The following is a 15,793-nucleotide window of genomic DNA, read 5'->3' as shown; positions in this document are numbered from 1 at the left end:
TTAACCTCTTAAGTTTTTGTAACATATTCATTTAAATGTGGACTTGTGTGAACATAAATTATGTTCTTTTTTATCTAACTTTTCACCAGTTTTAGTACCAATCTTATGCTGTCCTTTCAGATTCATTTTACTCCTGTTTCTACCTTTTTATTGGACTTGGGCTTTTGACAATCCGTCATGAGATCGTGAGTTTTTTACCAGAAACAAACAGGGTAAGCTATGACTCCACTTACCTCGCACTCGGACTCCTCTAGTTGCCTCAGTCTCATTGAAAAGGTTGCCGAACTGGAGAAAAGAATCCAAAACCTCTTTAAAAATCCAGGAAGCGGAACATTTCTCGGACACGATCATCTTCGGAGGAGCCGCAAAGAGCTCACTCTCCGGTACAGATGGGCGGACAGGTGCTGCCCCATACCCGGCTGATGCTGCCTCTCCGTCGGCCGCTGGAGGCTCCACACAGGGCCCCTGTTCCAGAGCGGACGAGCGGGACGGCGCTGCTTCGTTCCCGCCTGACGCTGCCTCTCTGTCGGCCGCTGGAGGCTCCTCGCAGGGCCCCAATTCTAGTGCGGGGACTAGGGCTGGCACTGCCTCATACCTGGCTGACGCTGCCTCTACCTCGGCCACTGGAGGCTCGACTCAGGGCCCCAATTCCAGTGCGGAGAGTCGGGTTGGCACTGCTTCGTTCCCATCTGACGCTGCCTCTCTGTCGGCCGCTGGGGGCTCCACACAGGCCCCCTATTCTAGTGCGGGGACTCTGGCTGGCACTGCCTCATACCTGGCTGCCGCTGCCCATCCCGCGGCCGCTGGAGGCTCGACTCAGCGCCCAAATTCCAGTGCGGAGACTCGGGTTGGCACTGCTTCGTTCCCAGCTGACGCTGCCTCTCTGTCGGCCGCTGGAGGCTCCACACAGGGCCCCTGTTCCAGAGCGGACGAGCGGGTCGGCGCTGCCTCAGTCCAGGCCGACGCGGCGCTGCCGCCGGCTGCTACAGAGTCTGTCCAAGCCTCTGTCATCCCCATTCCTGCTGGTCCCTGGATCCTGCGCGGAGTGAGACCGAAATCCAGGGTTAACTGCTCCACTCCGTTACACCCGGAGCACCGTGATGTGGTCGGCGGCCGAAATAAGAGGTGGAGACGCTCCGGTCTCTCCTCCGGTGTTCCCGGAGAACCGCTTCGGCATGCTTGGTGAGGACCTCTCTTCACTAACCGCTGTCAACGGTCTCCTCCTAGGCACCCTTCATCCGCTTCATCGGCACTGGTTCCCCAGGCATTTCACTCCTCGGCAAACGGAGCCTCGGTCTGCCGCGCACAGGAATACAGATCCAGCGAGGCAAACGGTCACCTGCTCTCCATCCCCGGATCTCCCGCTGGCAAGCAGCTTCGACATCATGAGCACATGGGACTTTCCTCCTCTGGGTGTCTGCTCCCCTCAACTTGCCTCCCAGGCCGCCAAGTCATCATCCTCCACCCGCCGTAGGCTCCTGAAGGAGGCTGTGATGATGAGGAGATGCACTGGCGGGATCATCTCTCCGGTGACAGCCAACTCCCTCACTGCGACACTCGCCGGTCATGGTCAACCAACCTCAGCCGGTGAGTTCGTCCCGCTCGCATCGGATACTGACTGCACTTTGCCATCTCCTGTCAAGGTACAGTCCTCAGCCCCTAAGCCTCTCTTTTCTCCCTCCACCCTGATTATTGGTGATTCAATAATTAGCATTTTGAATAAACTGAAGGGTTTCCCGCCATCACTCCCGTCCTCCATTAAACGGGTAATAGTTGTGTTGGCACTAACGATGTAACCCTCCAACAGTTGGAGTTGACCAAGTCACACTTTAAAAATCTCATTGGGGTACTTGTGTGTTGTGGAAAGTCTGTCCTCCTCTCTGGTGTTACGGTTTAAGTCGGGGCCATGTTAACTTGCGACTTTCAGCAGTATGTGTCAGTGGTTGCTGTAGCTAGTCCATGGGTGCATCTCAAAGCTCTAGACTGCAGTCTCCTCGCTCCTCACTCGAACCGGAAGTACTTACTGAAGCGCCATTTTAACTTGCGTCCAAAAGCGCTTAACGCTGCTGGAGGAGAGAGGAGCGAGGAGCGAGGAGACTGATCCGAGGAGGGATAATCGAGGAAACATGAGAGCAGACTTTGCGGAAGTCTTTTCTCTGACAGACACGCCCCATTAGCGAATACCACTCACTGATTGGACGCTGAAGCGGCTCGGATTTAACCGAAACTTAACATCAGCTGAGTTTAATAACAGAGAAAAGACGGACCTTAAAACAGTCATTAAGGGTGCCCTGAAACCCTGAAACAGATCATAAACATGCGTTGGTTTCTAAACAGTCTGTTTGTGATGAGCTGAGATTAATAAGTGTTTGATGTGAGTTTTAAACACAATATACTGATCGCAAAATCATAAATTCAACATTACAGAGGGTGGATTATGTTATATCTGATTGTTTTTGTCAGATTCACTGTCTAATGAAATAGATTAATAGAGTCTAATATCATAGATAGAATATATATTAATGATCAGTTATTCCTCCTGTTAGTTTCCCCATTTGTTCTCGTTTTCTTCATGAAGAGAAGTCTGACAGTAAAGTTTGTCTGTTAGTAAAAACACTTGTTATATTTCCTGTCAGGTTAATAAAGTTTCATACGAGGCTGATCATTAATGAGCACGGGGTTTGAAAAGAGTTGCATGGTTTCTATTTTCCCTTAAAGTAATAAATAATTTAATAATGAGGCATTTTACCAGTGAATCGATCCTTGATGCTTCAGGACAGAATAAACAGAGAGCTGATTCTCTTCATCTTCAGGTGGGTGTTAAACAGGTAAACACAGAGACAGAGCTCTGTTACTGTTTATATTGATCAGAGTTATTACAGTGAACATGTGTGTTAAACAGGTGTGTGTTAAACAGGTAAACACAGACACAGACCTCTGTTACTGTTTATATTGATCAGAGTTATTACAGTGAACATGTGTGTTAAACAGGTGTGTGTTAAACAGGTGTGTGTTAAACAGGTAAACACAGAGACAGAGCTCTGTTACTGTTTATATTGATCAGAGTTATTACAGTGAACATGTGTGTTAAACAGGTGTGTGTTAAACAGGTGTGTGTTAAACAGGTGTGTGTTAAACAGGTGTGTGTTAAACAGGTGTGTGTTAAACAGGTCAACACAGAGACAGAGCTCTGTCACTGTTTATATTAATCAGAGTTATTACAGTGATCATGTGTGCAGACACAAACAGCTGTTAAAGCCGTCATCACAAACCGACATCGCTTCACGGGACGCTCCGGAGGAGAGGACGTCTCATTTCTCTAAATACAAATCTCCTCTCTCCTCTGCTTTCATTTCCTTGCATCTCTGGTGGGCAGGACTAAGACGCGAGGAAGAGACGCGAGGAAGAGAGGCGAGGATGGACGTTTAGAGCTTTGAGAAGCACCCTTAGTCAACAGCTGCAGTGTTCCCACAGTCAGCTGTGCCTCTCATTGGAAGACTAGTAATCTCAATATCTTCAAAATTGCTGCGTTAGAAAAAAATTCACTCCCCTCACAGTGAGAGGACATCGAGAAATTAGCTATCCAGACTACACTTGTCTTTTGTACCAGGCTGCTGTAAAGATCAGCCTTTTCCCATTCATGTGTATGTGACTTCCGGTACTTCCGGAGCCAAGCTCAAGTGGATCCTCGATGAACTGCAGCTTTTAACACTTCCACATTGACTCATATTTTTAGACCGGAGGTTGCCGCTTTCTGTAAACCCCTCTTTTTCAGCCCTGCTCAGAACCATAGACTGTATAAAATATGGACGTAGTATCCGTGATGTCACCCATCTGTTTCTGAAGAGCTGTTTTGAAGCCAATCAGCAGCCATATTGCTTCTGTAGAGCCAGTGTTACGTAAAGAGGCGGGCTTTGAGCCTCCTAGCCAACAGCTACAGTGTTCCTGCAGGCAGCTGTGCCTCTCATTGCCGCGTTAGAAAAAAATTCACCCCCCTCAAAGTGAGAGCATATCGAGAAATGAACTATTCAGACTACACTCATCTTTAGTACCAGGCTGTAAACATGTTTATTTCTACTGTAAATATCGTCTTTTTACCATTCATGTGTATGTGACTTCCGGTACTTCCGGAGCCAGCCTCAAGTGGATCCTCGATGAACTGCAGCTTTTAACACTTCCGCATTGACTCATATTTTTAGACCGGAGGTTGCCGCTTGGTCAGAACCAAGGGAGCCGGATCATCCCCTGGTGGTGAAGATTTCAGCAGAGTGTCTGCCCCCTGGTGGCTGGTTGCAGTATAGGTCAAAAACTCAGTCAGCAGTCAAACTTAAAAAATTAAATACACGTGGTACGAATGTTTCTCACATCCGTATGCTGTGGTGATATGTAGCTAGTATTTGACTGTTTTGTGTTCAAGGCCTCTTTTTCCTGAAAAGTTCTTTTTTCGTTAGTTATTAGAGGTCAAAAACAGGGTTTTACTTCCGGGTTTGCTTTGATTCACAGCCGCCGTTCTTGCGTAGTAGCAACGCTACGTCGAAAAGGAGATCCAAGTAGAGATTAAACTTTTGTACTCGGGTTATATTGTCCATATCTTGTTCTTGAATAGAAAAATGAGTTGTTCTGCAGTAAATTGTTCTAACCGACCTGCGGGATCTAAGGGATCTTTGCAATTCTTTGGGTAAGTTAATTCTGTGTTTTGTCTTTTGATAATGTGTTAAGTCGTAAGCAGGCTAGCTAGCTAGAATCTTCTTTAAGCTAATCTGATATGGTAAATATGAGTTAGCGATACCAAGGATTTACTGCTCTGAGTTATTTTTTAATTCTAGAAAGCAAAAAAGGAAAAAAGCCACCTTCTTTGTTTTATATTATTTTTAAGTAGTATGTTATTGAACTTGAATTAAAATCCATAACCGTAATACCAATTCATACAACGTTTCATCTCGACCATAGATCTCGACCATAGATGTCGACTGTTGTAAATAATATTACAGCGTCAATGGTTCTGCATCACTGACTACACTATCACTTGTTGGAGGATTTAATAAAATAGAAATATATGTCCGGTAAGGCTCTGAAATATAAGGTAAAGGCAGGTCATATTTCCAGCTTTATATTAAGGATTACATTAAAGGAGTTAGTCACTATGCGTTGGGTTGTACTATGGAATAGTTTACCCTCCGGGGCTGAAACGTAAAAAGAATATTTGGAAGAAGGCCCAAAAGTATTTCCTAAATCGAAACATAACTGAAGTTATAATAACACTTAGCTGGGGCTGGTGGAACGCAATATCAAGCACGGCATAAAGCAAACATTAGCTGACGGTGTGGAGTCACTATGTTTGCATGTGTCAGTCAGTGATTTTTAAAACAAGGAGAAAATTCGTCAAAAATAATTAATGCATGTATTGTATGTAAATTTGAATATTTTGGATTTTAATTTTTTGTACACAAAGAGCAAAGTTTACTGGAGTCAAATTCCTTGTTTGTGCGAGTATCCTTGGCAAATAAAGCTGATTTTAATCCTCAGTCTTTGGACTAAAGTGTCTGCTAAATGAAGTTGTAACATTGCAACACTGTAAGGTAAATATCATTAAATAATAATGGGGACATTTCCTTTTTTTCGTAGTTGCCAATAATCTAAACATGTTATTGTTATTATCCCTTTGCTTGACATGACTCCTATTGCGTTTCTTTATAGTTTTCCTCCAGGTGACAAAGATGCAGACAGGCTGAGGGAGTGGATGGTGAACATGAGACGGATGGACTGGAGACCTGTACCATCATCTCGTCTTTGCAGTGCTCATTTTGAAGAGCATGCCTTCCCCACGGACTCAAAGGTTTACACATCTCTTGGATAATGGACAGTGATGTGTACTATCATTGTAATGCCTCATGATTTCAACAGTTTATAAGTGTATTTATGTATCATTCATTGAATTTGAGGAGGGCTGGCCAATGATTCTAAAAATTCCCAGAGCACGATACTAAAACAAAATTTGTTCATTTTTGATAATTTATTTCTGTTTTTCTTTAGGGGAAGCGTTGCCTGAAGAAAACAGCTATCCCAACTCTGTTTCCAGATCATCAGGTGGGCTCCTCTCTGAAAGGTGTGAAACGCAGGATTTTGGTGAGTAGAGACACTGAGGTAAGGCAGACATCATCTCCATCTTGCAAAGTTTCTGGAGACAATAGAGAGGAATCACTAGTTGATCAATGCCACAGTAGCTCTACATCTGCTGCAAATTACAGCAATGCCACCGTGACTGAAAATGCAACTGGGAATATCCCACTAAGCATTGACATCTGTCAGGCTGACACTGCTGTAACAGTGGATACGTACAGCGCAGATCCTATATATTCAGCAGCAACATCAAAATGTGAATCCCTGGCCTGCATTAAAGAAGATCACTGCTACAATTTGAGGTCTCCAAAGTCTTTGAAACAAAGAAAACAGGCCACAGAAGACATCCTAAAAAAATACAAGAAGAAATTAAGAGGGCAGTGCCAAAAGTCCAGACGGCTGAAGAAGAAGATCTCTACCTTGAAAGATGCCGTCAAACAACTCAAGAAGAAGCTTTTGATATCAAGTCAATGTGCATCTTTGCTTGAGTCACTTGATGAAGTGCCAAAACACATCCTGTGGAGGATACATAATGTGAATAAGTCAGCCAAGTACCCAGAGGAGCTGAAGCAGTTTGCTACCACACTGCACTTTTACTCCCCAAAGGCATATGAGTACGTACGTGACAACTTTCAGAAAGCTCTGCCACACAGTCACACCATCCGCTCTTGGTACAGCAGCATTTCAGCCGATCCTGGATTTACTGTAGCATCTTTCACAGCTCTAAAAAGTCATGTGCAGGCAAACAGAGAGAGGGGAAGAGAAACTGTCTGTGCCCTCATGATGGATGAAATGTACATCCACAAGATGACAGAATTTTCAGGGGACCAGTTCCATGGCTATGTGGACAAAGGCACGGGTGAAATAGACAACACCCTTGCCACCCAGGCCTTGGTCCTCATGGTTGTGGCTGTCAATGAGTCATGGGAGATTCCGTTCGCATACTTTTTCATCACAGGTATGGATGGATCTGAGAAGGCAAACGTTGTGAGGGAGAGCCTTAGCAGGCTTCATAAGGTTGGTGTTCAAGTTATTTCGCCCCGTCAAGCAATTTGGCCATGATAAGGGAACTTGGAACCGACCTTGATATCAACAACATGAAGCCATACTTTTTGCATCCTGAAAAACCAGAGCAAAAAGTACATGTCATTCTGGATGCATGCCACATGCTTAAGCTTCGTCGCAATGTGCCTTTGCATCTTCTCTGGAGTTTGAAACAGAAGACGGGACAAAGATAAAATGGAAGTACTTCGATGCTCTCAATAAACTCCAAGAAAGAGAGGGACTACGACTTGGCAACAAGCTGAAGATGGCTCACATCCAATGGAGGAACCAAAAAATGAAAGTCCATTTGGCAGCACTCTTCAGCAGGAGTGTGGCAGACGCCATGGAGTTCTGTGAGCAAGGCCTGAAGTTGGAGGAGTTCAAGGGTTGCGCTGCAACTGTTCAGTTTGTGCACACCGTAGATGCAGTCTTTGATGTTCTCAACAGCCGAAATCCCCTCGGAAAAGGCTTCAAAGCGCAGATCAAACCAACAACTAAAGATCGTGCTGAGACCATCTTGCAGCAAGCAGAAACTTTTCTCCCTGGGTTGAAGGTCCAGCAGTCCAACAAGGTGGTGCCACTTCACACAACAAGAAAGAAGACTGCCATATATGGCTTCATTGCTAATGGCAGAAGTGCACTCAACATATATCATGACCTTGTTGAGAGGGCAAATGCTTCATGCAGGTATCTTCTAACCTACAAACTGAGTCAGGACCATTTGGAGCTCTTCTTTGCCGCCATAAGAGCTAGGGGCGGCCACAACAACAACCCCAATGCCAGGCAGTTCAGGGGAGCCTACAACGCCTACTTGTGAGGCACCAAGTAAAAACAGGCACGGGCAACTGCTTACTTCGGGATAACACCCACATTCTAAGCTTAACACCTGCAGCTGGAAACGTTGCACGAAGACTGGAGGTGCAGTTGGTGGAGTTGGATGTGCCTGAAGATGACACCATTCCTGACCTCCCAGATGTACCCTGCCTCTCTGAGTACAAAGAGGCAGTGATCAACTACATCACAGGATTTGTTGTAAAGAAGATGAAAGAAAAAATCACCTGCTTGCCTTGCTCACAGGCTTTAACAACTGATGGCGCTGCACAGTTTTATTCATCTGAAAAATAGAGGCGGTCTCCAGAAACCATCACCAGGCATGGTGTCTGTGTATTTTTGACCCAGGAGAGATGCATTCAGAGGAGGATCAAAATGAATGGAGGTCAACTTCCCTGTGGACGTGGAATCACATCAACCATTGCCATCCAGGTTCTTGAAGATTGTGTGAAGAAACACCTTTTCCCACATCTGCACAGCCATATGTTTGACACGTGTTGAAGTGAACCACATTCATATATTAGTGAAAATGACCGCCTCCTGGTATTGCAAAGTCAACTCAACTCAACTCAACTTTATTTATAAAGCACTTTAAGAACAACAGCAGTTGGACACAAAGTGCTGTACAGAAACATAATGGATAAAAACAAACAATAAAATCATAAAATCAATAAGAACAATAAGATAAAATAAAGTTGAAAAATAAAAATAAAAATAAAAAGGCACTAAAACAAGAGCAGGGTCTCATGCTGAGTCGAAAGCCAGGGAATAAAAATGGGTTTTAAGACGAGTTTTAAAAGTGGACAGTGAGGGGGCTTGTCTGACGGCTAAAGGAAGATCGTTCCACAGGTTGGGAGCAGCGACAGAAAAAGCCCTATCCCCCTGAGCTTCCGCTTGGACCTCGGTACCTCCAGGAGCAGCTGATCAGCTGACCTGAGGCACCGAGCAGGGGCGTAGAGATGGATCAGCTCAGAGAGGTAGGGCGGGGCGAGACCATTTAAAGATTTAAAAACAAATAAAATAATCTTAAAATGGACTCTAAAATGCACAGGCAACCAGTGGAGGGAGGCTAAAATGGGCGTTATGTGCTCCCTTTTACGTGCTCCAATTAAAAGGCGAGCGGCTGCATTCTGGACCAACTGGAGACGTGCGAGGGAGGACTGACTGATTCCTAAATAAAGTGCATTGCAGTAATCCAGCCGGGATGTGACAAAGGCATGGATTACTGTTTCAAAGTGCTGTCGTGCAAGGAAAGGCTTCACCTTTGCCAGCTGCCTAATGTGAAAAAAAACTGGACTTTACTATAGAGCTGATCTGCTGATCCATCTTAAAGTCAGGTTCAATCACTTTGCAAAGAGAGAAACTGAGATGGCGAGAGATGGCAAGAGTGTACGAAGAAGACTGACCAAATTAATTCACTTTTATGGTGAATAAAATGTGTCACTGAGAGCTAAAACAACTCACTCTCTACTGGTTCATGATTTACAGTCCGCATAAACAGGACTGAATGATACACTGAAGATGCCTGCACTCTGCTGATCCTCTTTAAAACTGTCATTGCTGCTGGTTCATGATTTATAGTCTGCATAAACAGGACTGAATCATTTAATTAATTTAATGTTAAGGTCACAAGATTCCCTTGGAAATTCATTTTTTTTGTAATGTAAATAAGTTCAATGAAATTCATTACTCTTTTGTATATACTTTATTGCTTTACTTCTAAATGTAAGGTTTCCAAACATTGCCTTTTTGGGGGTTAGTTTGACTATTCTGTTACAAATGAAGTCTGTTAGCATGTTTGCTCTTTAAAGTTCAGATTATAGCTATTGTGCATTACTTTATTTGATACCCTGTTCTCATAAAATGTTGTTATTATTACAATTCAATCCATGTTGTATGTGTATAAAGTTTGAAGTTTCTCTATGCACTTTTTTTGTATTTGTATGTTTGTCCTGGTAGAGTTTGTCCTGTTCGTCAAGTATGTCCTGTCCAGTGTTCAGATTATAGCTTTAAATACATATATATATGGATTTTTTTTTTAGATGTTTAACTTGGTACTTATGTTCTACCTTTATTCACTTTAAGTGAAATGTTAAAAGCGTGTGCATAACTTTGTTGTTGTTGTTATTATTACAATTCAATCCATGTTGTATGTGTGTAAAGTTTGAAGTTTCTCTATGCACCTTTTTTGTATTTGTATGTATGTCCTGATAGAGTTTGTCCTGTTCGTCAAGTATGTCTTGTCCAGTGTCCCCACTCATGGCCTGCACCTTGTCGTGGTGAGTCGGCTTTTAACTAAGATGGGCCGCCTGTGTAGAAATGCTTGTTACATGTATTGTGTTATTAAAGATAGGAGAATGCTCACAGAGTATACATATTTTCCAAATGTTAATTAAGTAGCCACATCAGAAACAAAGTCAGAACAAAAACAGTCAACAAGAGTCAAACAGCAATAACTGATAAACACATAGTTAATAGATTAAGGAGCTGCAGTTTGATACCTGAGCACTCTGTATCATTTCATTAATTTATTTGATATGTCATTATGGGATGTGTTTTATTTTTGTATAATACATAATTAACCTCCATCTTTAACCCTTAATAAGGTCATACAGTTATTGTACTTAAAAAAAATGTGTTATTTCTAAGTCCAGTCAGCAACAAAAAGTCATAACATAACAATATTAAAAACTAAGCTTGATAAGTTTAAATGAAAACATCTTTATATTTAATTATTTGCATTAAGTCACAGTGTCTGCTGCCCCCTGCTGGTCATTTTTGCTAGTGCTTGAGGCAGTTAGATTCTGACGTGAAGCACAAACAGGGGGAACAGGCAGGAATCACATTGCAGCAGGAATCTGAATAGATTTCATGTTAGAAACTTTCTGTTGTTTGGGTCGTACACGTGCCCTGGGGGATAAAGAGAACAACATCAACCTTTACTTTCGTTGCTTTATTACTTTATCTATGGTGGTATTCAGCTGTGTTTCTCATGTTATACAGAGCAGTGCTTGCTTTAGGCAAAGACAATAATTGTTAAGTAATATGAACTGTTTCTTATCAGTTTAGAGGAATGTCTGTTTGAAAGAAATTAATCATTGAAGGTTTTCTTTGTCTTTTGTACTTTTTTGTCACATGAAAGAAGAATACTGGTAGTTCTACCTCTCCTTCTGCTTTATCTTTAAAGTCTGTATGAGAATGAGATTGATTCACTCCAACATTATTAAAGTATGCTAGATTAAGAGAACTTGGATTACAGAATCTGAATCTTTGCTTTTCAGATGAAACCTTTTAAATAACTGGACCCTGGTGTTTACCAGAACCTCTAAAGTAGCAGGCAGATCTTCAGTCTGTTTTAAAACATAAGCAATCAACTTGTTTATTATTATATTTCTTTGTGTTTTTATAGAAGCTCCTCTCAAGAGTCAGACCTCATCACTAACCACCTACAACATGGAGGACTTATCCTGTGTGACCTGTTTTCCATCCACCCTGTTCAGTTCTTTTTCTTAGTGTTGGAGTATATGTCTTCAGTCATTTCTTGAACATGTTTTTAGCATCTTTAACAAGGAAGTAACACTTGTTTCTTAAGTGTATTGTAAATGATAATATAATCAAATTGTTCTCTTATGTGTCTGTCTCTTTGACTCACCTTACATGTCCTCCACACTCATTTTCAGTTGGTTTGGTGTTAAAGTATTTTACTAGCCGTTTGTCTCAAACAAGCCTAGAAGTGACTTCTGTCAACTACCCCAGGAGTCCAAGAAAATGCACTCATTTTGTTATGGTGTTTCTGTTTCTTTTGACAGCTTTAAATATAAATGAATGTCATTTTAGGCCATTGTTGGTATTTAGAGACAAATACTTTGCTCTGACATAATTTAGCATATGCTGTTTTTCTTAATCTGTACTGTATATCAAAAGCTCTCATGTTACATTGACTCAGAGGCAAGAATACAAAGTTTAAAAAGTTTTAATAACAAAAAAACAATGTGTAACAAACACAACCCCTGGCTACATTCGCCGTGGGGAGAAATGTAGTGAAGTGTGAGGGCTACCCTTCACACAAAACTGTGTTAAATAAAATAATTAAATAAAGGGTGCATATCAAACATCAAATACAGCATATAAATCCTGGAATTGTTTTTCCTGCCAAAAAAAAAAAGCTGATTGAAAGACCAAATCCAGCACCACCCTACAGGATTTGATCTTTCAAACACATGGCGATGTTATTTAAAAATATATCATTACCCAAAGGGGTGAAATGAACTCCATCATACAAAAAAAGTCCAGGATTTCTATGCTTTATCTGAGGATGATGCACAATGCTTCCGCCAACAGATGAAACAAAGGTAGCCATCACACTGTTCACAAAGCACCTAGCTTTGTCCATTTTTTTAGGATGGACAGACCTCCACCGGCTTCTCTGGGTGATGTCAGAGAAAACGATCTTCATCCTTGGAAACTGCCGGTGAAGATCTTGAAGGTCCTGCTTCATCACTGTGACGAGCTTGATGGTCTTCGTGACCCCAAGGTCATTCCGGCCACAGTGAATCAGCAGGACATCTGGCACAGCTCTTCCTCGAAGGCACTGGTGAAAGAACGGGAGAAAGTTCCACCAAAACATGCCACCCCAGCCAAACCACTGGAGACGGGCATCCAGACCAAGGTTGGTCCCAGTGGTCGCCCTCACATTTTTCTCCCCACGGCGAATGTAGCTGTCGCCTATGATGAAGACACGTGGTTCTGTTGATTGTACAATAAAAAGAAAACATGTAAACTTTCATTAAAAACTTGTGTGGTGTGTTCGTCAGTGTTATCTAATACTATAATTAATTTTTCAAGGCAAAATTGATTAAAAATACTTAATTAATTACACTACTTCATGAAAAAAATCCCAATTCGCTTTACATTAACATCTGTTAGAATCACTTTTAAACATACTTCTGGCCTCTGTGGCAGATGTCACCTCACCCATCTTGAATACTGTCAGGTCAGTTCAGTTCTCCTTCTGAAAGGAGGAGAAGACAAATAAAGATTTGCTGTTTATTCATATGTGTGAACTTTTAATTACAAGAGAATAGCAGATGTTTGTTACATTCAATGATAACATATAGCAACGTAATATTAGACCTGTATATAAAGACCTGTCACAGTCCACGGTGCTAACCTAGCTTCAATATACAGTTTTGTTTTGGTCAAAGATACATGATCTAGCAGACCACCAAAGAAACGATTAGAAAAGACACCGTGATTTTTCTTTTTCTACAAGCGGTATGTTGATATATTTCACACTGATACGGCAATAAATAGGACTTACCCTTTGTTTGACTGTAGACTGTATGCCCCGTACATAGACTGTTGCCTTTGGAGTAGAGCGGGAAGGATTCAAGTTTTGAATCCCCGTAGCGGGCCAGCGTAAGCTTCAGAACGTTACGCTGTATGGGTGGAGCTCATTACCGTGGCAACACAGAAATGACCATGGCAACACAGAAATTCAGGCTCTTGCTGCACAAAGGCTGCGCCCAGGAGCGGGATTTTTTGGCTTCACAACCGTACAACGGGAAGAGGCGGAGCAACGCTGTCCATTTTCATTTACAGTCTATGCTCAGAACAGGCTGTTTTCTGTGTCTGTGCCTTTAAATGAAAATGAGCTCTCTCACCACGCCCCCTCCGGAGCCTCGGCTCTCCAGCACATTGATCTAATGTTTACATGTTGGCTGGTTTCTTGTTGCTTTATTTATCAGTATGTAGACGTGTTTCTTGGTACACAGCTACGAACAAGTAGCTATGTAGCTATGCTAACTAGCACTAGCACTTTTCCATGAAAAATAAAAATCATCCACTAGATCTTCAAATCTGCAGAGGTGGGGAGTAAAACTGACCTTTGTGTTTATTAAGACAGCCTACAACTAGCATGCCTCCCTCCTAAGCTCCTTGTTAGCACACACGTGTGCAGGGAATGAAAAACAGAGGAGGGGTTGAGTTGTATTTTATACAGTCTATGGGCTGAACAAGCTCCGAGCTCTGACTCCGTGACAGACCGGATATTGTTGTTACGTAACAAAAACACTGAAAACTGAAACGGCTGGTTTCACACACATTTACAGAAAGGTGGAGAAATCAGAACAGGGGCAGAATGGATTCTTTTCATTTTCGAGGGGTTTGTAGACATGCCAGGGACACATATTTCAGGTAGAGAACCATTAAAAAGTTGATTTTGCATGATATGTTACCTTTAAATTTCGGTACAATATGAGAACATAGTTCGTCTTTAGGACCATGTTTTTGGAAATTTGTGGTCACAACACTCACGAGTGCTCGATCGTTACGCTATACAGGAAGAGGAGATTTTCCTTTACATCTAAACAGGTAAAAAAAACAAATAAATCCAATAAAGTCGTCTCTGAAGTCCTTTTTAACTCGCACATATCGTGAAACATCTCTCTCTCTCTCTCTCTCTCTCCCTCCCTCTCTCTGGGCAATAGTGTGAAAATAAATTAGAATAAAGTGAATAAATACATTCTGATGATATAACGCGAGGCAAACCCCTTGCCAAGACAAACTTGTGAGCGTATGTCAAGCAGCTTGATCCAGTACGCTATCACATCAGTTGCTGTAATGAGAAAGGTGAAATTGTGCCTTTGTATTTCATCTTGCCGTAAAATGTGCTGCAAACCACCAGGAAGGAGCCAGATTAACTTGCGACCATCAGTCTTCACTGAATACGTTTGAGGTTTTTAAAAGTGCTCCTCTACAGCCATTGCAAGCACCACACCGTTTGTATTATTAAAATAGAATACAATAGATAGTGTATGTCCCTGTAGTTAGTCTACATGGAAACGTGAAAGTTTAAAGATTGCAGATCTGCAGGAAAAACACAACCAATTTGTTGATCATACAAAAAAAACATTTTATTGAGGTAGTTTCAAAGCTTACAACAACGCATTGAACAGAGACTCATCATTCATGTCAACATTATTCTTCCCAAACAGGTCAAAGTTCCAAGATGACTTTTGTTGCTCATCTTCTATTGTTGTTTTTCTGGGAGGGATGCCACTTAAAACAAGAATAAACAGAGGAGGGATATAAATAAATGACTGACAAGCTGGACAGTAGAAATCCTGGGTGGTGTCTGGCCGCCCCATGTACGACATGTGGGATAACTTCGATTCTGCATTCATAAAACTAGCAGCTCCACTCATCATTGAACCATTATTGTATATTTTTAATCTATCTGTCTACAGGCAGATTTCCTAAAATATGGAAATCTGCACATGTGGTCCCCTTACATAAAGATGGGGCGAGAGAAGATTTTAACAATTATCGTCCGATATCCAAATTACCATGTCTTGCAAAAGTAACAGAATCCTTAATGAATAATCAACTTAAATCCTTTCTCTCAAACCACTCAATTCTCAGCCCACACCAATCCGGTTTCAGACCAAACCATAGCACAACTTCAGCCACTACATTGGTCACAAATGACATCATATCTGCATTAGATAAGAGGCAGCATTGTGCTGCTCTATTTGTAGATATGTCAAAAGCCTTTGATACGGTTGATCACCATTTACTTTTAACATAATTGTCTAATTTAGGCTTTGATGAAAATGCGTGTGCCTGGTTTCAGGATTATCTGTCAGACAGATGTCAATGTGTCAAATTTGGTCAGACCTAATCAGACTTTCTGTCGATTGATAGAGTAGTGCCACAGGGTTCTGTTAAGGGTCCTGTTAAGGGTCCAGTCTTGTTCACTGTTTGTATTAATTACATTGTTTCCACTTTGAGCGGTTGT

The 15,793-nt window shown here is 42.1% G+C and overlaps 1 protein-coding gene across 2 annotated transcripts; it reads left to right on the top strand.

Moving 5' to 3' along the window:
- The first annotated feature begins 397 nt into the window (after nucleotides 1–397).
- Nucleotides 398–12,283, top strand: LOC117828744 (THAP domain-containing protein 5-like). 2 transcript variants are annotated; one of them, XM_034706046.1, is made up of 4 exons: nucleotides 398–1,587; nucleotides 5,698–5,836; nucleotides 6,034–6,126; nucleotides 11,405–12,283. In XM_034706046.1, the coding sequence occupies exons 1-4, from the start codon at nucleotides 1,505–1,507 to the stop codon at nucleotides 11,435–11,437; spliced, it is 348 nt and encodes a 115-aa protein (XP_034561937.1). In that variant the 5' UTR covers nucleotides 398–1,504; the 3' UTR covers nucleotides 11,438–12,283. The 2 variants fall into 2 exon arrangements, with proteins under 2 accessions (XP_034561937.1, XP_034561938.1); XM_034706047.1 differs by having other exon boundaries at nucleotides 398–1,643.
- Nucleotides 12,284–15,793: the final 3,510 nt, after the last annotated feature.

The sequence above is a fragment of the Notolabrus celidotus genome, chromosome 17 (assembly GCF_009762535.1).
Source record: "Notolabrus celidotus isolate fNotCel1 chromosome 17, fNotCel1.pri, whole genome shotgun sequence".
Taxonomy (NCBI): Eukaryota; Metazoa; Chordata; class Actinopteri; order Labriformes; family Labridae; genus Notolabrus; species Notolabrus celidotus.
Note: the sequence above shows the minus strand (reverse complement) of the source record. Positions and strands in the feature narration are given on the sequence as shown.

What these genes read in the sequence shown, in the direction of transcription:
- LOC117828744 (XM_034706046.1), top strand. Translation starts at nt 1,505, where the DNA reads ATGCACTGGCGGGATCATCTCTCCGGTGACAGCCAACTCCCTCACTGC. An exon ending in TGGTCAACCAACCTCAGCCG is followed by an intron (nt 1,588 to 5,697) that starts GTGAGTTCGTCC and finishes GTTTCTTTATAG; the next exon opens with TTTTCCTCCAGGTGACAAAG. An exon ending in CCTTCCCCACGGACTCAAAG is followed by an intron (nt 5,837 to 6,033) that starts GTTTACACATCT and finishes GTTTTTCTTTAG; the next exon opens with GGGAAGCGTTGCCTGAAGAA.